Here is a 24,344-nt window from a genome sequence, read left to right as displayed (position 1 = left end):
TATTAACGGACTAAGCCTGAGTGACGTCAGACACCTGTTCCTGCAGGGGGCTCCGGAGGCTCATCGGCAGCAGCCATCATGCTGGAAATCCCGTCTCAGTCTAACTTTCCGTCAACCTAACGAAATAGTGATTTAGGAGTCTTAAACCCGAGACAGGATTTAATGTGTAATCCTTCAGAGCTTTTTTTTGTGCAATTACTGTTGGTTTTTTATAAGTCAGTGAGCGAGCAGGTTGGTAGTAGTGAGGGAGTTTTTATAGGTGAAACTAAGAAGTCAAATGCACCTTTATATTATAGACATAAAGTTTGTGATGTACCTTGCAAACAATAAAACATTTACAACAACAGTCAAGTGACAAGCTGGGGTCATGAGATCAGTGTGTGTGTGTGTGTGTGTGTGTTCGTTCTTGTTTGGCATGCATTTTCTCTTTTCTCATGTTGACAAGTTCCACAAAGGAAAAAATAAACTAAGTCACCCCACACACACAAATCCCACACCTTCAAAATAGTGCAGCACATTTTTTGGATGCTTGCCAGTAAGTTTTTTTTTTTTTTTTTTTTTTTTGTCAACCTCAGCTTGCACATGACCGCCAAAACAGTTTGGCTTTAGATCTGGAGGTTTAGGGTTAGGGATGTCCAAGGTTACCCAATGTGTCTGAAATGAAGGCAAATAAAACAATTGTTTTTACAGTCTGGAAACAGTCTGAGTGTCGGGTTATAAACACATTACAAGTGAATATCTCAGAATTAAATGAAGATGGAAAGACAATAAAAGAAGTTGTCATTTCAGCTTTGATTCGATCATAAAATCCTCAAAGGCAAATATGACATTTTGATTATGTGCAGCTTGTAAATATACAATTCTTTTAGCAGACACTTTTATCCAAAGCACCGAACATCAGGGAGTAAGAACAACACAAGCAAGGATCTAGAGAGGAGGAAAGCTAAACAAACAGGTGCTGACAGGCCGTGCGCAGAGGCAGAGCACCTTTTTTCTTTTTTTTTTAAATATAAGAAACAAACATTTCTCAAACTGACTTTTTAATAATGGCGTGTTCCCCCTTACAATGTATTAAATGTTTTTTTTTAATTGCCATCTGCAGCCATGTCACATGAGCATCTAAGGTTTAGATTTACTGTAAATGATGACGCAATGTGTCAACACCACAGCTGACCAGATCAGCTGTTCACAGGAAGTGTTGGTTAACTCCCCAGACTGTTCAAACCCCTGATTTCCCCTAAGCAAACTCCTCTGTAGGTTACAGAGGGAAGTACCATATGGGAAATCTCATTTAAAGTGTTTTATTTTTTGGACTTCCCTGAGCTACTCTTGTCCCCAACTATCAGTCAGCCCCAAGCTGAGTGTGTTTTTTTATTGCAGTTTTGTACTCGCTTAATTATCTTAATACATTTTAGACTTTTGTAGACTGATTTTAGCAGTCTTGTATTATGTGTCCCCTGTTTTTCTTTTTGATTTAATGTCTGTTTTCTAATTATTTCTGTAATGACTCGAAGTCATTGTAAATGATCTTTCGAGTATAAATAAAGGTTGAATTGAATTGAATTAGCTGACAAGCACGTGTAAAGCTGTCTTCACAATTTTAATCCTCTTTTACTTCTTAATGTTGTCTTATCTCTTACTATTTCTTTTAAAAATGTTATCCTCAATTTCCTTCTGCTGCTTTCACAACTCTTGTTCCCTTTTGTTGTTTGTACCGTCTCTTTAAATATGCCTTTATCGCAAGTAACTGCTTAATCTCCTTTAACTGCTCTTATATTATTAATTTGTGTGTTCTAATTTAGTCATTTTTTATCTTACTAACTTTGTATATTAATCTATATTTTTTCATTATTACTATTTTTTTGTATCATACTTGTTTCTATTGCTCCTCTTTTATTACTGTTCTATTTCTACTTTCTTTTTACTTTTTAAGTTTCTTAAATCTTCTTTAAAAACCTGTGTTTTTAAAAGTGCTATATAAACAAAGTTATTATTCTTACATTAAAACCCTTTAAAATAAGATTTAGATGTTAACCAAGAAGAGCACAATATAAATAGATTATAACCTTTATATCTGTCATACAGATTTCCATACAGACACATCACTGATTCAGATCATTCCATATCTTGCTGTATACCTTTGCAGAGCAGAATCTCTCTTTTAGAGTCGTTGCTGCTGTCACTACTGGTCATTGTGGAGTTTTGGAAAAAAAATGGTGCTCTCTCAGTTGGCATTTGCATTACAAGAAACAAACCAGCAGATGGCAGCATTTCCATAAGCTTCACTTAAAGGTGTAAAGATGCTCCCAGAGATTGGTTCATATAACTGTCATGGTCACCACCATCATGACTTCATTTGTGTAAAAGTGAGTTTCTTCCCCAAAACTTATTTCAGTGTGATGGTTGTCAGGTTAGCATTAAAGCTGTAGGTTGTCAGGTTAGCATTAAAGCTGTAGGTTGTCAGGTTAGCATTAAAGCTGTGTAGAGTTTATTGAAATGTTAGTGTGTGAAGAAAACCCTCAGGTCCAGTGACAATACTCGTGTGAAACGGCCGTAAGACGCTTGGCACAGGAGAGTGAAAGGAACGTCATCCCCGGTGAACTCGTCTAATTTCATTACTCTACATGTTTCCTCAGCTTAGAGCCAATCACATAGTTGGCTGCTCTCTGCAAAGGGGGGTCACGCATAACAGCCGCTAAATTGTGACAGTGGATCAAACTGGCATACCTTAGCACATAATGTGATTATCGGATCAATAACACAGCAACATTTGGTGCATAGCTGGGATGGCTGTCCTCCTCTCTGGTTACACATTGCCGGCATTCACCAGTCATTCCCACTTTATAGGTGACAAAGTGTGAATGCAGGCAGGAATTCAAACGGAAAGCCTTTTGAATAAGACACGTCGCAAAGTGTAATCTTAAACACATCTGGCTCTGTGTGCTACTGCAACACAGCTGCTGTAAATATCTACACGCACAATACGACAGTGTGAATTAGAGGGTGATCTAAAAGTGTTTTATTAAGTTTCTGCTTATAATAGAAACTAACATGACTATTTATGAGTAAGTATTATTTGCTCTCTTGCTTAAAGGAAGAATGTGCAACATCTGACACATAAATTTGTAGGAAATCTGGTGGCACTGGTGGCACAGTGGTTAGTGCACGCGCCCCTCATGTGGAGGCTGTAGACCTCCAAGCAGGCAGCCCAGGTTCAAATCCAACCTGTGGCTCCTTTCCCGCATGTCATTCCCTTCTCACTCTCCATGATTTCCAACTCTATCCACTGTCCTGTCTCTCCTTTTAAGCCACAAAAAGCCCAAAAATAAATCTTTAAATATGTAGGAAATCGAGTTTATCCTCTGTAAATGTCTCTCTGAGTCATGACTGTCTGCAATGTTTACATGGAAGGCTCCGTCCCATTCATAGAGGCTAAAGCTGTTTTAGTCAAGGACTAGAGAAAAGAAGAATAACATACTCACTGCCTGTTTGAGTGTCATGTAAGTGCTTTTAGATCACAGTCATTCCGTGTAAAGTTACATACATTGGGAAGCTAAAAGCTAACTAAAGTGTGCTAACATTAGCATGCTAACACAACAATGCAGGACACAGGCAAATGCAGCTTGAGCCAATGGCAATTTTGTCCACTGCTTGTGCTTAAAGGCTTTCTATGTGATTTTTCACACTTAAATATAATATAAATCAAGTATATCCTCTGAAAATAACTCCGTGAGTCATGACTGTCTACAATGGGTGTAACACCCGAGTCCCACTGTCTGTGATGCTTTCAGAGTTTTCAGAGTCCTATCTTCAGTTTGTTTACATCGCCCGGACGGCCGGCTGACTCCTCCCCTCGAGTATAAAAGTTGTTTAATTGAGGGACTAGAGAAAAGAAGAATAACATACTGTACTCACTGCTTAACTGTGTTTCTAGATCACGCTCATTTCAGGTAAATTTACATGCAGTGTAAAGATACCAGCACAATAAAGATCGCTAGCATTAGCATGCTAACACAACAATGCAGCGCGAGTTGTTTTGGTTTCATGCTGGTGCTCAAGGGCGACATCTGCTGGATTAAAAAATCGCATATAAAGCCTTTAATGGGGCTTAATTATGGTGCATTCTATTTGATAACTTCTTCGTGCAACATGGGGCGGGAACAGGGCTGGAGGTGTGACACTGGAGGAGAGCGGAGGCTTCAGAATAGTGGCGGTGTGGCCAAACACAACTTTGTTTTGGTTTCATACTGGTGCTCAAGGGCGACATCTACTGGATCAAAAAGTCTTAACATTCTTCCTTTAATGTCTTTTAAATGAGACAAGATTGGATGTCATGTTAATGCAATAATCCAAGGGAGAGATTTAAGAGATGACATACATTACCATAAAAATATTTATTAACATCACAATCTTCTTGGGCACAAAAATGAAAAAAAAAAAAAAAAATGGCACACAGAAGAAAAAAAAATATTATAAAGTCCAATTCAAAACATCCGAGAACGACACAGAGAAATAAGGCAACAAAAATTGGAACACAGTGAAATAAAAGAAAAACAATCTTCGAGTCTGTTCAGAGCAAACAAATGTCTTTGACCTTTTTTTTTTCTCCTTTCTACTCCCTTCAAACACAACAGAAACTTCACCAGGATCACAAGGTTTTGGCTTCTTCTTCTCTCCCTAGATTACATGTTAATCTCAGAACACTGGCCTAACCAAACACCTTTTAGAAATGCACATACACACCAATAAATAGAACACTTTTATTTCAGAGAACAAAATGATATAATAACAACCAAAAATAAGGGCATCGTGTGGACAGTCACAGAGAGGGAAACCAGCAGAATCGTTGCTCCTGTTTAATCGCCTGCATGTTGCATTTTGTGGAAACGCAGATAAGTGGATGATGATCGAAAGCGACACAGGACATGAGACAGAGATAACCAGGGATATTGGAGGGAATCCCTGCTTGTCCCTCCATATTCCTCCTTCTATCTCTCCGTTTTGCTGCTAAAGTCTGTTGTGATCCTGTCTTTCTCGGTCCAAACAGGTCACCGTCGCTCTCCCCCCTCGCCAAGGCGGCACAGAGAGCGGAGGAGAGAGAGAGAACCAGCACAGATTTCTCTCCCTCTCTCCCTCTCTCCCTCTCTCTGCTTTATCTCCATGGTGCACACACGTCGACCTGGAGCGAGGCTGTGTACTGGCAGGGGGAGAACGTGAAACAGAGAGCAGAAAGGGGGGGTGGAGTGTGTGTTGTGTCAGGGGGGGGGATAAAGGGACACGCTGCTTCAATAGCGGAGCAGGTCCAGGGACTAATTGGATCTGGTAATGGCTGGTCAATGTGACTGAAGGGCTCGTTAGAACCAGTACAGCTCCTTGCCTTTCTTGTGCTGCTGGAGGCCTGAGAGACAAAAACAGAAAGACGAGGAAACAATGATGAGGACAATGGGAACACAGGTTGTCATGGAGCCTACTTTAGTCAAACATCCTGTTTTTTTTTTAGAGGTGAGAGAAAGAGAGCCGTGCGTGATGGCACATTGTGTGTATGTGTGTTTGAAGGGGCTTTGGATATTCAACATCACAAGAGTGTGCGCGTGTTACCTGGGGATTGTACCATGGAAAGGTTAAAAGTTTGCAGATGTGTTTATTAAGTTCCCTATAGTTTCATAACGGAGAAGGCCGGGGTTCAAATGTTTTGCCGATTGTTTAGCACAAAGGAGTTTGGATGATTTCAGAATCAGAATCAGAAATACTTTATTAATCCCAGAGGGAAATTCGATTGTTACAGTTGCTCCAAAATATACAACATAGCAGTGGAAATATAGTAATAAAAATATTAATCAAATAGAATAGGAACGTAAGTAAGATATCAATAATAGGTACAAGAAATATTTACACGAATAAGAGTCAGATGGACTGTTTGTTTCAATATTGCACCTTGTTATTATGGACATATTATTCATTATTATATCGTAGTTTTAATAAATAATGAGTTATGGTGGAGGTTACAGTTTTTCAGTTATTTATTTTATTTTTTTATTTTATATTATTTTATTTTATTTTATTTTATTTTATTTTATTTTATTTTATTTTATTTTATTTTATTTTATTTATTTTATTTATTTTCAGGCTGAAATAGTCCAGGGTCAGACGGAGTGTTTGTCACTCAAATGGAGGAGTTATATGTATTATTCTATTATTGTATTTTTTCTCCCTTTATTTAACTGATGTAAATATGTTTGATTTTTAACTTCTTGTTATTTTTAATAATTATATTCCTGTTTCCTGTTTTCTTGAGCTGTTGTAACGAAAAAATGTCCCCCATGGGGGATCAATAAAGTTTATCTTTATCTTTTATCTTTAAAGTTTGATTTTTTTATGTTATAAACTTCACACTTGCAACGAAGAGAATTTGTTTCTCAAATTGTTTGTAGGGAGGAGTCACCGGCACAACACCCAGAGTTCGGTAAAATTTGGTGCCAATCAGCTCGGTTGGGGCGGAAAACAGTTTAAAAAAGAATCAATATCTGCAATAAATAAGCAGACTTCTTTTCCTGTGAGAGACAGATTGTTACGACAAATAATCTGAACTAGATTTTTGTCTTATTCTTCATGTGAGTGTTTTTTAGTTTTTTTTTTTCAATTTTCATATCAGGTTTCTTGATGGTATGTTATACACTGTGAAAAAAAATGAACATTTCTCTTTTCCACACAGTGATTGCAGAAATGGTTCAGTGGGTATACCTGCATCCATGTTGAGAGCCAGCGTCTGGCTCACGTCTCCCGGCGGCAGCAGGCCGTGCCAGGAGGCGGTGGGCTCCAGCTTGCTAACTTCATAGTGGCTCTGCAGCGTGGGTAGGTGAGGGGGCCTCACCGCGGGCATGAGCAGGGGCCCGTAGTGGGGCTCCAGAGCCGACGGTGAGTACAGTTCGTGCAGGGGACGCGGAGGCCCGTAGGCTTGGGCCTGAGGGTAACCCCAGCTCTCCGCTGGGTGAGGGTGGGCGTGATGAGGGTGAGCGTGAGGATGTGCGTGCGGATGAGGGTGAGCGTGCGGATGCGGCAGACCCGGGTGCAGCCCTGACGCGTACGGGTCCATGGAATAGGAGGGTGCGCTGGTCTCGCAGTGGGAGCGGCTCTGAGGCGAGGAGTAGTTACTATCCCAGAAGGATGGAGGGAAGCTTCGTCGACTGCTGGGTGACGGAGTATCTAACGAGAGAAGGGGAAAGCAGGACACACTGTGATTAAATTTAGGACCAGGGCACAAACTCTTGCACTTCAAGTGTCTAGTGATGCACTTGATTTATAGAAACAAATGGAAAGGCTTGGCGTGGTAAAACTTTGATGTCACTCACATGACTGCTTTCACCCTCTGGCCCAGATATCTTCCCAATTGGATCATACTGTCACACAACAACAACCCTCACCCCCAACAAGACACAGAAATAAACACAGCCATGTTCTGGTGGACGGAGGGAAAGCGAGAGAAGGGCAGAAAGAGAGACGTCCCTATATCCATAGAGTTCTATATAAGGCAGACACTCTGACCTGGAGGGAGACCAAGGCCTGCAGAGCCTTAAATCTTCACTGTGGTGACATCTCTCACTCTCATGTCAGCCCAGTACTTCTGAAAGTCTCACAAACCTCTCCTACACACACACACACACACAAACACACACACACACACACACACACACACACACACACACACACACACACACACACACACACACACACACACACACACACACACAGTCATGCACCCTCTACTCCTCTCTTCTGTCTCCTGCACCCCCCCACCTGTTGTTTTCTCTGCTCCCCCCTCCCCCCCTCTCCTCGCCCTTGACAGAATGTCAGCGGGGCCATTATATGTTTTTAGCAGTATCCTTATATATTTAGATATTCCTCTGAAAAGAGACACCATGCGACAACCTGAGAGGTAGTGTTTCCCTGTGCACCCTATCACACACAGACCACAGCCACACCACGTATATAAATCTGACAGGCAGGCAGGCGGCCGACTGACTGACTGAGCAACAATTGCGGGGCGAGAGCTGGAAGGAGAGTCAGAGCTGCAGAGCCGCGGAGACGTTTGAAGGGGATACGCCGGCGAGGCTCTGCGCTTACGACGATGTATAAACATAGCATCTGTTGTGAGGCAGGAGGCTTGTGTTAGTGCCGAAATGAAGAAGTAACGACTGGACTGAGGAACTACCAGCGACAGCAGAGAGAGGGAGAGAGTGGAGGCTATACATGGATATCCAAGGGATGTCTTCAGATTGCTGCTAGAAAGAGACTTCTGTCTCTGTAATCGATTTTTAAATGACACGTTTGGATTTTTGCTGCAAAAAAAGAAGTTTGATCCTGACTATCAATAAATGAGTTGCAATGTGCCAAAGCATACCACACAAGATGCCAAAAACTTCAAGCCTGATAATCTGAAGCTGCCTTTGTTCATTTTTGGATTCCCAATTTTTCACAGCACAACCCTTTTAAAAGAAAAATCTAACATTACACAGGTTGTTTGTCCTCTTTCTTTTCTCCATATCTTTTTCTCAAACCAGAGTCAAAGAGGCTCCTTTCTGATACCTAACAGCCCCTGGCTGACCCCTCATGACCTCATGAACTCTTCACTCTGACCTCTCCAGGGACAACAGTGCCAACAAGCAGCTCTTCAATCACGTCACCTGATCACATCACCTGTCTCTGCTGTGTAGTCTGCAGAACTGTCAGCTCACCCTGTGTGGCCTCAAAAAAACAAGCTCGAGTCACCACACAGACAACTGTTGAACCTGAGTTCCCATAAATAAATGGTGATTGTGACACTGCAGGGGTCGGGGAGGATAATAGCGCCGACCTACAATCAGTTAAACTCTAATTTTTTTAGAATTAATTTTGGATAATTCCATCTTGTTACAGCCAGTTTAACTTGAACAAAATTCTGATTTTGAGGTATTGATTTTATAAAAAGGTCATTTCTATAGGTTTACCAATTATAAATGTTGGTTTTCTTTTTATTTGCACCCTCGAAACATGTTTGTATTTAGCATGATGTGTCTCCAATTAAAGGGCACCCTATTCATCACATACAGGGTCTTTCCACATCCAGGATTATACAAAGTGAATCTGTATTTTGTATGCCGCTTTAACGTATCCACAGTGTAGTATACCTGTGCCCGGTTGGTCTGACGCTCTCCGCTTGCCCTCTCCGTCCATGTAGGTGCTGAGAGCCCTGGAGAAGTGCTCGTCCACCACGCTGCTGATGTCTCCCTGGTAGTATGTGAAGAGGACACAGCGAGAGTTCAGGTACTCTGCCTCTGGGGCCTCCTGCTTCTCCTTAGGGCCTTCCTCTGGCCTCAAAGCTGCGGGCGTGTAGGAGGAAGAAGTAGTAGAAGAGTTGGACGAAGATGAGGAAGTGGAACCTCCTGTTCCTGGGCCCCCAGACATCCCTTCAGGACCCCTGGGAGTGTCCATAAAATCCCGGCAGTGAGGAGAAGTTCTGCTCAGACCTGTGGGAGCCTGAGAGGGGGAGGGGGGGGGGGGGGGGGCAGGGATAGGGTTATGACAGGTGCTGTAGAGGACAGTTCTGGAGCTGTCTTTGAGACATTTTGACATAATGTTTTTCTTTGTGTGTGGTCGGGCTGGTATGTGTGAGCAAGTGAGCTGCGTAAAGATGAGGTGTTTTTTTGTCGCGCGACTTCAGCGTCTATTAAGACACAACAAACATTTTCAAATACACACATTAGTAGAGACTATACAATTTTCTAAATGTTCACATGCAGCTAGTTATACTTTCTGAAGGTGTTTCCATACGGTGGTTTGCTTTTACGCACAAGCTTCATGAACTAGCCAAATAAACACCTTGCAGTTGAACCCCATCACCACTTACGCCATTAAAATTGCATAAACACATTTTGATATATCACGGTGACACTGAAAAAAATGTTCTCACTTCCTACCTGTAAGCTATTGATAAAAGCAGGAGCAGTCGGTGCGTACGGTGCGTAATGTCCATAGGCTGGGTACATAACATCCAAACAGCTCATGGTAAATGAGCGGTGTCTTCACTGTTCTCTGAAAACCGACCTTGCTGACAGAGAGAGTGACAACATTCCGGGTTGTTGTTTTTTTTTTTTTCTGATGAAGAGAAGCGTAGACTGATCGCTGATCAGTGTGAGAAAGCAACCTCCAGACTCGACATAGTCGCACCGAAGAAGAAGAAGAAGAGCGCACCGTTCTATTCCATGTGTGCGCCAAAGCAGCTGCAGCAGCAAAATGTGGTGAGGTTTATTGGAGTGAAGCATGAGTGTGTCCTGTCCTGTACATCTCTGTGTCAACCCCTCCCACCTTTACCAGCCCCCCCATGCCCCGCACATCACCACCACCAACACTCCCACTACGGACTGAGGATTGGACGCATGCATAGGGATTGTTTCCTTTAATGTAAAAAAAAAAAAAAAAAAAAAAAAAAAAACGTCTTAATGAAGAATATGACTGTTGTCAAAGGTATAAGAGTAAATCAGTTTAAAATAAGAGACTATACATTTTTATTCCAAAACAAAACAGGAAAAGGAATTGTCTAGCAAAACTGGAGACAACCTGCGACTAATCATGGCTCCACAACATCTTAATCCTGAATGTGATCCAGTAACAAAAATAGATCAGTATGAAGTCATGGAGCTTTATAGCCGCCCTCACAACAATGAACACATAATAAATGCTGCTTTTTATTTCTTTCCGGGTACTGCAGATCCTTGAAAACTTTATGCTCAGTCCAAGCTGAAAGTGTATCCACGGTCTTAAAACAGCCGCGGGTTGCCAAGTAAACCTTCAAGTCATCTGAAGTATTTAGTGTGTTCCCAGAATGACACATAGGTGTCAACTATAGGTTGCATACACTGGTCATACCAACACAGAGGAGAAAGGGACTCTGCACAAATCTATGACAAATTATCACCTTTCAGGAGTGCAAACAAAAAGATATTTTCACATGCACACAGAAAACGTCACAGGTGACAATCACAAACGCAGGTGAAGAAACAGAACCTGACGTGCACTCATGAAGAAAACCGCACCAAAAAAATGCATCTTGAAGTCTTCAAAGTGGAAAAGCAAAAAAGAAGTTGGACGCATTCTCAAGAAAGGTGCAGTTGATTTCTCTTGTTTTAAGGGCTTACAGGTGCCTAATGTTTAGGCATGCCAGTCTTTTTGACAGGCACTTGCCTGTTTGCCTGGGAGAATAGTGTGGAAAATTTGCAGAATTCCATGGACGAGTGTCAGATGAGGTGGAATGTCTCTGATGTATGCGAGTGGACGAGCTCCTCGGGAAGTTGCATCGTCCCTCTGCTTGCGTTCCCGAGATGGAGAACATGACCAACATGTCGCTCCGCATACATCACACATGGTATGAATAACTAGGAGCAGGTTATTGCCATGCTAATGAATCGAACATGCTCTTAAATAGCAGGGGGATGAGGACGACATGCAGCAGTGCAGCTCTCACTTTGAGCTTGCCTTGCATCAGTGTTTTGATGAATTGGTTCTACAGCATAGTGTTGCAATGTAATACAGTAAAATGCACTGTATTGTGTTGCATATAAACTCAGTGGGACATTAACAGAGAGTCACTATCTAATACTCAATAATCTGCCTGAATATACTCTGCAAAAAAAGAGCTTATTCTTACTATTATAGTGCAGCTAATCAGTCCATTTCCTCTGCTGCATGATTTGCAATATGGGTTATTTGATCTATATCCGTGCAGTGTAATGCCATGGAGTCATTGGGAAAGAGAGTGATGCAATGGTAGACAGCTCACTGTTACACCAGCGTGATCAACAGCTGCAGCTGACAGAAGGGTACGGAGGCCACTATTAGTATTAATGGCCATGACTAAATATCTCTCTGTGTCTCTCTTTCTGTCTCCCCCCTCCCTCTAGCAAGTCTTCCCTAGTGATACACTATTTTTTTTTTTTTTTAATCGTACAGTGTTCCCCCTCTGGAACAGCCACCAATGACTGTGTGTGTGTTTTACAGACACAGGTTGAAACACTTGACCTCAACCGACCAAACTGGGAAGAAAGCAACCAGCTTGCACGGTCTTAAACTTAGTTACAGTCTTCACATTTGAGTTCATCAATAACACAGAGCCGTGCATGCTCAAATCTTTGCACAGGAGGAACAGTATGTGCAGGAGTCTACAGTTGCCCGTGTGTGTATGTCCTGAGCAAAACCGTGTGTGTCTACATTTACGTGTATATGCTGAAAATAAACACAGGTTACATCACTCCTTGTGACCCTGCACCACAACAAGGCCCCGCCTCTACTTAAGAGAGGTCTGACCGGACCAAGTCTCTGATTGGCTGAGATGTTGCAGGGCCAGTTGAGGTAGTAATGGCAACCTGGTTTTATTTAGAGCGCTATTCTCATTGCGACACCGCCATTAATAGTTTATACTCGATGCTATGAAGGCCTGTGTTCACTAAAGAAATCAGGAAAAATGTGAGCTTTCATAACTAATTTAGAAAAAGTATGCTAACGTCAAAAACTAAAAAAATCATGTGTGTGAATAAATACATCAGGACAGTTTAAAGCTTCTGCTGGTGACCTGTAAAACAGAGCATGCAGAGATATGAACCTGAAACCATATAGGCCACCTCCTGAAACAACAAGGCCTTTATTAAGGTCCCATTCTGGCTCGGTCCCAAGGGGGTAGGACCTCAGGATTCCACTGTTGTTTATATGCCTCAGTGTGTATGTGTCTGTGTGTGTGTCTCTGTGTGTATATGTCAAAGACAGAGATGTACAGCTGCCCCGTTGTCCAGTTCCACACAAACTCATCTCAGCTGTTCAAAATCATCACTGAGTGTCATCAGAAACACACACACACACACACGCACACACACACGCACACACACACTCTACACAAAGGGCCACATATGGACAGGTTTGGCTCATTCATCCTTCTACACAAATGTTGGTAATAAATCCTCTGGGATAGAATGTGCAAGTGTGCAGCTATTTTCTCCCTAAAACAACTCGTGTATTGTCCACGCAGACCACCAGCACCGAGTGTTAGAGTCAGTTAAAGAAACCTAAAGAACTTTGAGGATCAGAGTTTTTAAGCATTCTTTAGAAGTCATGAACACTTTCTGTTTATCTACATACACTTTACAGAGTACTTTGATTAACAGGGTCTCTTGTCAGTTTCAGTTCAAGGCAGCAGAGCTTTAAGAACCACTTTGATGAAACATGAGACCAAATTGGAATCACAGAATACCAGTACATGTTTCTGCTGTTAAATTAGCAGATGTGCATTTAATTGTAAGGAAAAATCTGGGGTTATCTGTATTGAAATCATTTTGGTTTTGACTTAAATGCAACATTATAGTTCAGTTTTTGCTGCTCTTTTCCTTTTCTGGTCGTGCCTCAGTTGGTAGAGTCGGTCGTCTCTCAACTGGAAGGTCTGGGGTTTGATACACAGCTCCTGCAGACATATGTCGATGTGTCCTTGGGCAAGACACTTAACCTAGATTGCTCCCACTGCTGCGTCAGCATCAACGTGCATGTTTATGAATTCAAAGGTCAAAGGTTAGATGCATCTTTATTGTCCCCACAGGTAAATCTGTTTGCAGCCGGAAACATACAATATGTAAACAACACTGATAAATACTCCAACTAAGGATAGGTGCATGAATACATAAAACATGAATTGGATTAGTTAATACTTTGTGAATGCTTAGGTGTAACCTGTGGTGTAAAAGTGATTTGAGTAGTCAGAACACAAGAAAAGATCTTTTCAAGCTCAAGTCCATTTACCATTGATCATCTTAAAATAACTCCTAAATTATGATTTTAAAAAAAAACATCAATATCATCAAAGAAATCTTGTCAAATCAGAGGGCCTATATTGCCTAGCGGTTCGGTGTGTCCCATGTGTGAAGGCTGTAGTCCTCCAGGCAGGTGACCCTGGTTAGAGTCCAATCTGTGGCTCCTTTCTCTCCATTCCCCCTCTCTCTCTCTCTCTCTCTCTATCTCTCTCCCTGATTACCAACGTCTAACCAATGTCTCTCAAATAAAGGCATTGAAAGCCTGAAAAATAATCTTTGAAAAAATCTTGTCAAAGCACATTACCAGTCTTAGTATAGAGATGTTCAACAATGTCTGTATCACCTGCCCTTGATAATTATTTTGTAACCATGTGTTTGCATTTGACATTACTGCTTGATCAAGCAAGTTTTTGTTCCAGGAGACGTTCTTTTTATTATTATTATGGTTTGTAAGGAATTGGCTCAACTGTGAAAAAACTATGGATGTTACAACAAGAGACTCATGTTGTTATCTCAGTAAAATGTGCTTTATCTTGAGATAAGAAAACAACAGGTCATTCCACTTATTGCTTACAATGTGATCAGGAGGGGCTTCTTGCCAATTATAACCACTGTTTTAAGATTAAAATCACAGATCATGTTGAACCCATTACTGATCATCTGACTGTAAATCAATACTCGAGGCTGATATCAGGTGTGATCAAATGAACCAGAACATGTTCCATCCATCCATCCATTATCTTCACCGCTTTTCGCATTCGGGGTTGAGTGAGTGCTGGAGCCGCTCCCAGCTGTCATTGTCGAGAGGCAGGGTTACAACCTGGACTGGTCACCAGTCAATCACAGGGCTTACATACAGAGACAGACGACCAGCCACACTCACAGTCACACCTACGGGCAATTTAGAGTAACTGATTAACCTAACGAGCATGTCTTTGGACTGTGGGAGGAAGCCGGAGTACCCGGAGAGAACACATGCACAGGGAAAACATGCAGACTCCACACAAAGAGGTCCTGTCCAACTGGGATTTCAAACCAAGAACCTCCTCGCTGTGAGGCAGCAGTGCTAACCACAGTGCAGCCCCAGACATTATTTTTTTTCACTATATATCCATCCTTTAACTCAACAAATCCAGTGTTATCTGAAGATAGTTTAACTTAACAGGTAAAAACACTCAGTGTCCACTGTTCCTGAATGCTAACCATTTGAAACATGAATTAACAGCATCCTCTAAGAGGCTGACAAGTGCTACATACCTAACATCCTATCAGTGGGGGAATCCTGCCGCCACACTGCCACCGGGGTCACCAGAGTTATGCACACCCAATCACAAATTCACACGCTCGCACACAAACGCACAGAGAAGTGAGGGCAAAAGAAACATGTTTAAACGGACGAAAGATGCAGAAAAAGAAACACAAATCTGGGCATGTTGGTCTGCCACCTTCCTGCATCACATTCCTGCCTCAGTGTGCCAGAGGGGGGGCTGTAGCTGTGGCTACATGGACACTATGGAGGAGGGAAAGAGATACGGAGGTGCAGAATCACAAATTTGGCGTGTCACATGGTCAAACAGAGAAGATTTACGACTGATCGGGTTCCACATCGGCAACATGGTGTTGTGGCTTCAGAATGCTAGGTATGGGAGTGAGATCAGACTCCGGCTTTAGTTTGTACACCCTTTCTGGCAACTGCAGCCAGAGTGACTGACTGAAGATGGCAGTGTTATCGGGGGGGCTTGGCGTTGGAGCATGTGGTTGTCAAGTCTTTTAACATCGTACTGCAGGTTGCAAAGATTTCCATTCCACTGAACATGCAACCTTAATGTTGATGTTTTTTCCCCAAAAATGTGGAAAAAAAGATGCAGAAGAAGACATGCCAAAAAAAAGAGGCAGGTTTGTCATGAAAACAAAAAGACATGTAAAAACTTAACATTAAAAGAAAAACAATACAGGTATGCAGAAACCTGAACCTGCTAATTCAAAAAAAAAAAAAAACAAGCCCCTCTTTTCATTTTTATTTCTTCGTCTACAGTCAGGATCTTTGATTTACTCACCGGTGACATCATGGAGACCACAGCTATTTTTATTGGATGGTAAATGGCCAGCTCTGCTCCAATGCTATGCCACCTGTCCAATCCACAGCACTCAACAATCCTCTGGGAAGGGAAAAAAAAAAAAAAAACAAACACCCAAAAACGATTGAGAGTTGAAAGGCAGAATATGATACACGGCATGCCATGCTACTGTCCTGCGCATGTTTCACAGGTCAAATGTCTTGTCACTGCTACTGGTTTCATCCCCTGTTTGTCTGTGATATTCTTACACTGAGTACACGCCGCTCTGTCCTCAGCTGCTACTTCGACGCACAGCTACTCATAGAAATGCCTTTTTTGTGTTTCACTTAGAATACATTTTGCAACAAAAAATTAAAAAACAAATGTCCCCCCTGAGGAAGACGTTTGGTTCTCTCGACCCCCCATAGGGGTGACACGTGTGTAGCCTATGACTCCAAGGGTGATATTAGTCAATGTGTTTCTTTTGGTGCCATTTAGTCACATGCCATCTGACCAACCTTTGGCCATTAAAAAATAAGTAGTAGCTTGGAAGGCCGTGCATGATGTCGACTTTAAGTAGAAAAGTAACTAATGGTTCTGTAAATATGAACAACACAGACTACAGGTAGTATTTGCTCATCTGCAGCCGCCGCCATGCTGGAAATCTTGTTTCAGCCTAACCTTCAGTCAACCAAACCACAGGCTTAGAGCTGGAGCTGAGGCGGGTTTTAAGCCCACCTGTCAATCATGTGCGCTTCGCATCTAACTATGGATAACACGTATCGTTCATAAAACCAAAACGGATGTGTTATAAAAAAAAACTCATCCCCCGTACAGTGTGTGCCCATGATGACAATAACTAATCGGACCTATTTCGTTTTTTGTACCATGATGTAAACATGTTTATTTCTGCTGGAAAAAAAAAAAGGCTTTTGTGAATGTGGTGTGTATGTGACCTCTGGTGCTTTTGCAGCCAGCCTCTAGTGGACACTTGACGAACTGCAGGATTTGGTACTTCTTCTTTGGCTTCATTTTTCAACACCTGAGGATGCTGCTTGGGTTAAATTCACCTCCCACTTTGGGACATAGCAACAAAAATGAACAAGATCTTGTCTTGAGATAAAATCTGTTAGGAATTTGTGCTATAGAATAGAATAGAATAGAATTACTTTATTGATCCCAAACTGGGAAATTGTGGCGCTACAGCAGCAGGTTATCCAAACACACAATATTAGCAAATTTAAACACAATATAATATTAAATACAAAGTAAATACGCACTAAAAATATCAAAACTAAGAATGTGAATATATACAACCAGGATTTAACTAAGCATTACTAGTCTTCTATACAAATAAAGATTGATTGATTGAGTGTATGACCCAGAAATATGGTTAGATCCAGTCAAGTGCTTGTTCTGCTCCATTGTGACCCATAGCTCAGTCTGCAGGGATTTGGGTTGGGAATCAGAGGGTTGCTGATTCTAGTCCCTGTGCACTCCAAATTTGGAAAGTAGTCTGGTTGCTGGAGAGATGCCAGTTCACTTCCTGAGCACTGCTGAGGTGCACCTGAGCAAAGCACCATCCCTCAGGAGCGCTTGCTGTAGGCATCCCCCTCACTCTGACATCTCTCCATTTAATGCACGTCTAAGCTCCTGTTTGTGTGTGTGTTTTATTTCATCCTATGTGTGTGTAGCATGTGCAACAACAGAGTGTAAAATAACATTTCCCCTCACGGTATTAATACAGTATATCTTCTTCTTCTGGGTTTTTGTTTAACCCGGCAGTCTTCTGAGTGTGAGTCGTTTATAAAAAAAAGTATACATAGGTCAAATTTAAGTCATTCATAGATCACTGGATAAAATAACGTTTTATTTTTTAAAACATAAAAGCATTGTTTGCTTACAGAACCCTCTTATGAGTCTGATGTATTCTGTTTGTGAGGGTCTTTGAATGAGCAGGTATACGCTTGGTGAAAAGGCTGTTTATATAGAGAAGCATCTAATTAGTGTTGAAATGAGCTCAGGCAGACGCCAAAACAAAAGGGCACCTTACAAATAAGAAGGTTTTGTAAACCAATGGTTAAGCATCCTTGAATGGATCTGCTGATGAAATGTCTTTTATGTAAAATAAAAGTGAGTAGCGTAGCTTTTAGTGCAGATTCAATGGAAGACAAACAGAGGCCTACTGCTGAATGGATATGTGTGATTAATTGACACCCACACAGACGCTTTTGACCTCACAGCTTTACTTACATCACTAACTCATGACTGTGATGAGGAGTCCCCCTTGTGGCAGGGGAATGTATCAGCAAGTATGGTCTCATTTCAGAGAAGGGTCCTGAAAAAGAATGGAGGTCGTTATTCTTTGAAGTGACGCTAGTGGGTGATAGAGGGTTTAAAAAAGGAGCAAACGAAAGGCTGTTTAACACAACTGTTCTTTAAACGATGGTAAACGTCTCTGGATACAGATAAAAAAATACTCTGAGATACCTTTATATATTAGGCTTTGAAAAACAAAATGTTAACTATTCAATCAAAATGACCGAATCCCATTAAAAGAGAACTTAATATAGAAGATATAAAGCTTCTAATAATAGCCAGGCTTTTATATATTTGACCCTGCCTTCATTTGGGACGTATTCAATACAAGATGGGCCGTAAGGGGACATATTATGGAAAATCCAGTTCTACAGTGTTTTTGAACATATATTTGAGTAACTTGAGTGTCTACCCATCCAGTCCTTTGTCAATATTAATGCAATGGACAGGAATCCAGGCTTTCTAAGTAGCCAATAAGGAAGAAAGTTAATCATAATAACAGTGTAATTAATCAATCATAATAACAATGGCCAGAGAACTGTGTGGTTTTCTGCAAAAATCTCAAGATCTGGATGTAAATTATCTCAAGACGTGTTACAGTTATTTGACAAAGCATGATGTTTTATTTGATATGGGGCTTTTAATCTAAAAAAAATGTTTTCATGTTTAAAGATCACTGAGATGACTGTTACTGTCTTAAGGCTGATGCCTTAAACCAAACTTCAAACTTAAACCAATAACAACATTTATCTTAAAGTCATCTGCTGTTAATGGCCCTCCTGGCCACTGATAATAAATAAGAAATAGCATTTTCTCATTCTTAAGACTTTTTAAGACTCATTATTTCAGCCCCACATTTCCTCAGCTGCTCATTTACTTTGTACTACTGTTTTGTTTTTTTATCTTGTCCACAATCACAAAAACCTGACTAACGTTTTCATATTAAGTGCCTGTGTAGGAGCCATTTTATGTTTATTGTTGGCATGTCATATACTGTAATTATAGATTTATCTTGATATATTATTTTCAACACTAGAGACACTGAATGCACAGGGATGTGTGTGGATATTTAGAGGCATAGGTGACAGGAAGGGGAAGGTAGGGGGAGCACATTTCACAGTTCTCACCAGACAGGAATTCATGGTACAGGCCAGCACTCAGACAAGCAACAGGTATTCTACGTTTTCACTTGAAATTGTAATAATAATAATAAAAATAACTTTATTTATATAACACAGGTTTACAAAGTGCTTTGACAAACAGCAAAAACAAGAACAAACTAAACCAAACACAGAAGAACACAAACAACAGCAAGAACATAACAAATGCAAAATACTCAAAATAATTAAATACAAGAACCCATAGTACACGATACCCAACAGACATATATAACCGGACAATCACAAGAACCAACATAAGAACCATCATAAGAACCATCACAAGAACCATCATAAGAACCATCACAAGAACCAACATAAGAACCATCACAAGAACCATCACAAGAACCATCACAAGAACCATCATAAGAACCAACATAAGAACCATCATAAGAACCATCACAAGAACCAACATAAGAACCATCATAAGAACCATCACAAGAACCAACATAAGAACCATCACAAGAACCATCACAAGAACCAACATAAGAACCATCACAAGAACCATCACAAGAACCATCACAAGAACCATCATAAGAACCATCACAAGAACCATCACAAGAACCATCATAAGAACCAACATAAGAACCATCATAAGAACCATCACAAGAACCATCATAAGAACCAACATAAGAACCAACATAAGAACCATCACAAGAACCATCACAAGAACCATCACAAGAACCATCACAAGAACCATCATAAGAACCAACATAAGAACCATCACAAGAACCATCACAAGAACCATCACAAGAACCATCATAAGAACCAACATAAGAACCATCATAAGAACCATCACAAGAACCAACATAAGAACCATCACAAGAACCATCACAAGAACCATCATAAGAACCAACATAAGAACCATCATAAGAACCATCACAAGAACCAACATAAGAACCATCATAAGAACCATCACAAGAACCAACATAAGAACCATCATAAGAACCATCACAAGAACCAACATAAGAACCATCACAAGAACCATCACAAGAACCAACATAAGAACCCAGGCAAAACAAGAACCCAACAACACAAGTTGAGACCAAGAGGACCAAAGATTTAAAAACAAACTAAAAGAGCTAAAAGCAAATAAAAAGATAACAGCAATAAGAAGGTAAGAACAGTAAAAGAAATAAGTGGTTAAAGGATTAAAAAAATAAAAATAATAAACTATAATATTAATAAAAATAAAATATAAATATAAATGTAAAACATAAATAGACAAAGTAAGTAAGATACGAAATTACCTAGTTAAAACATAAGAGGAGTTAAGATAAGAACATAAATACGAGATAAGAGCATAAATAAAGAGCATAAATAAAAGGACAGTAAGAAGTAAAAGAAGATAAAAGTATGTATGTTTTGTTCTCATATCGGCATCAATTTACTTCAATAAACCTTCAACTCAACTATAATTACTGCTGGAAAATCATTGTTTGCATGTGCGTAAGACTTCATCCCTACCTGTGTATTAATGGCAATAAATAGGAATAATGGAAAAATTGGAAAATTGCCATTACACCCTGTGTGTCCTAGTCTAAGTCTTGTTATGATCGTTTACTCTTTCCTATTGTTTTAATTTTCTCCCGCTTTTTGTTAAACTTTATAAAGATGACGTCGTGTATATTATGTGTTGTCTACATTCATTAATTTGTAAGGCCTTTTTATATGAGGGACAAAAAAATTACTAAAGTATAAATAAATAAATAAATTGATAAATAAATAAATGTTAGGAGAAATGCATACAATAATGTATAAATAAATAATTAAATAAATAAATGCATCAATAAATATATAAATAAATATATAAATGCTGAAAATAATACATCAATAAATAAATAATAAATACACTTTGTTAATGAAAAAGGCTATTTATATATGTATTGTATTGTATGTATTTATTAATTTATTAGTGTTCCAATTTATTTCTACAGTTATATATATGTATCAATGCATACATTTCCACATTAATTGAGGTATTCATTTATTTCCGTATTTTTACATTTACACATCTATTTATTTCTGTGTCCAGGTCGTAAGAGGAAAAGTATTTATGTAAATTTGCTTCTGTCTGTTTTTCAAAATTTACCAATCCTACTTCAGTAATGCTAGGACGGCCCACTTAATTTACATATTTACTTTTCCTTGTATAACATGGACACAGAAATACATAAATAAATGTATGAATATATTTATTTATATATACATTTTTATATGAATTGTTGCATTTATATATATATTTATTTATTTATTTATTTATTTATTTATTTATTTATTTATTTATTTATTTATTTAATTATTTATACATTATTGTATGCATTTCTCCCAACATTTATTGATTTATTGATTTATTTATACCAGGGGTCTCCAACCTTTTTTCATCTGAGAGCTACTTTCAAAAAGTGAAAGTGGCCAAGGGCTAATTGCATCAAATCGCTTGCATTTATTTACATAGCTCAGCTGAATTAAGCTACTGTTTGTACATGTGTGAAATTGCAATAAGCCAATGCTTATCAACAATCTTAAATTCACATAAATGTCCAAGAAAACATTAGTACTTCTTACTTGTTTTTATGGGCCAAATATATGAATAGTAGGAAGAGGTGCATTTACCGTCGTCAGATTTTTATTTTTATTTTTAACACAGTCGGTCAACCTATAGGCGAGCTACTGAAAACCTACCAGTAGCTCCCGAGCTACATGTTGGAGACCCCTGATTTATACTTTAGTCATTTTTTGTCCCTCATATTTTTACATACTTCAGTAATTTTAGGACGGCCCACTTAATTTACATATTTACTTTTCCTTGTATATAATAATAATAGACTTTATTTGGCATGGACATCACAGATACATTGGACGAACCAGATGCATTGTTTAAGTGTTTTAGCAAGCATGCTAGTTCTCAACACCTGTCCACAGGAGGCTTTTGAAAATTAAACAATTAAGATTTATGCCAGTGGGCAGAGAGTTCCAAAGTTTTGCCCCCTTTGCAGAGAAAGCAGACTGGCCAAAGGATGTCTTGTACATTGGGACAAAACAATCACCGCTGATGGAGGCTCGTGTGACTGCCCTACGAGAGCTCTGACGCCTAATGGCTAATTCAGATAACAGTGGAGACACATGATTATTTACACATTTAAAAAACAGTCTAAGATTACTAAAATTCATAAAATTGTCAAAGGTGGAAAGGTTGTGTTTTTTTAAAATGCTGCAGTGATGCCATCTCATAGGTTTCTGGTCCATGACTTTTATTGTCTGCTTATATAAAGAAACAATAGGTTTTAATGTAGTTGGAGAAGTTTGGGACCATGATGTGAAAAAATCATTGCATGCATGTATAATTTGGCAGTTTGACATGAAATGTCCCTTCTAATAAAACGAAAACAATTTAGATTCAGTTTGACCTTCTTCACAATGTACTTAACCTGACTATCAAATTTTAAATTCTCATCCATGATGATGCCTAGATACTTAACTTCTTTTTACTACTTCAATTGCTTCATTCTTAATCTGTACCTCAAATACATCGTTTCCAGATCTATTACGTATGGAGAAGCACATGGCAACAGTTTTCTTAACATTAATAGTTAAATGAGACAACTCGAGCCATTTGGAAACATTACGTAATGCCTCTGTTAGGTGTTCACCTGCTAAGCTAGCTGTTTTAGTGGACACATGGATAACGGTATCATCTGCATACATCTGGCAGTTGGTGCCTGGACAGCAGTTTGGTAGGTCATTGATGTACATTGAGAATAACAGTGGACCAAGTACAGACCCTTGTGGTACTCCCATACTGTTGGCATGCAGATGAAACTTCACCCCATTGACCCTAACACATTGCTGTCTCCCCCCCAGGTAAAATTTAAACCACTGCAGAGCTTCTGATGACATTTGGAATTGCTTTAATTTATTCAGTAAAATAGTGCGATTGACAGTGTCAAAGGCCTTTTTCAGGTCCAAGAACACTGCCCCGACAACATTTCCTTTATCCAGTGGAGCTTTAATATTTTCAAGCAAATAGCAGTTTGCTGTTTCAGTGGAATATTTTTGTCTAAACCCAAACTGCTGTGGATGAAGCAATTGGTTAGACTCTAAATGTTCCATCAATTGCTCAGCTACAATTTTCTCCAGAATCTTTGAGACTACAGGGAGAATAGCAATAGGCCTGTAATTACTTGCTGATGTCCTTGTCTCCTGATTTAAAAACTGGGGTAATTATTGCAGTTTTCCAGCTATCTGGGATTTTTTTTGTTTGTATTGACAGGTTGACTAAGTAAGTAATTGGCTCCAACAAATAGCTCTGGTGTTTTTTGATTAATGCAGCATGAAGGTTATGAATATCCTTTGACGTGGAGTTACTCATGTTCGAAATCATCTTTTTAACTTTGTCATGTGATACAAAAGGAGTCTGTGCGATCATGGTCAGGTTCTTCGGGAGATGACTCTGTAGTTTTGAAATGACTCGCTAACTCTTGTACACTCTCAATAAAAAAGCTATGAAAAACATTTGCAATAGACTCGTTACTATGAATTAAATTATCACAGACTTTAAGACAGTTTATTTTGGGGTGCTTTTGCTTACTGGAGTTAGTTAGTTTGTTTATGTGTTGCCACAATTTAGAACTACTGCCACTGGCCTCTTCATGTGGCCGTATAACATGGACACAGAAATACATAAATAAATATATGAATATATTTATTTATGTATTTTTTTACATGAATTGTTACATTTATATATATATATTTATTGATGCATTTATTTAATTATTTATACATTATGGTATGCATTTCTCCCAACATTTATTTATTTATACTTTAGTCATTTTTTGTCCCTCATATTTTTACATGTGGTTCCATATTGCCGTGCATTGACCGAGCACTTGCTCCTCCGCGCCACTAGGGGGCGCTTGTCCGCTGCGAATAAATGCCTTCGTGGGTTGACCAGGGCCGCCCAGCCATGTTGAGGAGTCTGTCAAGCA

General features: G+C 39.7%; 1 protein-coding gene across 1 annotated transcript; it reads right to left on the bottom strand.

Annotated features, from left to right (window-relative positions):
* Nucleotides 1–4,477: 4,477 nt before the first annotated feature.
* vgll2b (vestigial-like family member 2b) lies at nucleotides 4,478–10,318 on the bottom strand. Its single transcript, XM_020642731.3, has 4 exons — nucleotides 9,954–10,318; nucleotides 9,165–9,513; nucleotides 6,742–7,203; nucleotides 4,478–5,398 (listed from the first exon to the last, which is right to left on the bottom strand). Exons 1-4 carry the CDS (start codon nucleotides 10,038–10,040, stop codon nucleotides 5,355–5,357), a joined length of 942 nt encoding a protein of 313 aa, XP_020498387.1. The 5' UTR covers nucleotides 10,041–10,318; the 3' UTR covers nucleotides 4,478–5,354.
* Between the last annotated feature and the right edge of the window lie 14,026 nt (nucleotides 10,319–24,344).

The sequence above is a fragment of the Labrus bergylta genome, chromosome 18, assembly GCF_963930695.1.
Source record: "Labrus bergylta chromosome 18, fLabBer1.1, whole genome shotgun sequence".
Lineage (NCBI taxonomy): Eukaryota > Metazoa > Chordata > Actinopteri > Labriformes > Labridae > Labrus > Labrus bergylta.
This window is presented reverse-complemented; position numbering and strand designations above follow the sequence as displayed.

Coding starts and splice junctions, on each gene's coding strand:
- vgll2b (XM_020642731.3), bottom strand. CDS start 10,040: ATGAGCTGTTTGGATGTTATGTACCCAGCCTATGGACATTACGCACCG. Junction 7,204..9,164: donor GTCAGACCAACCGGGCACAG/GTATACTACACT, acceptor TTCTCTCGTTAG/ATACTCCGTCACCCAGCAGT. Junction 5,399..6,741: donor GGCTCTCAACATGGATGCAG/GTATACCCACTG, acceptor TTTGTCTCTCAG/GCCTCCAGCAGCACAAGAAA.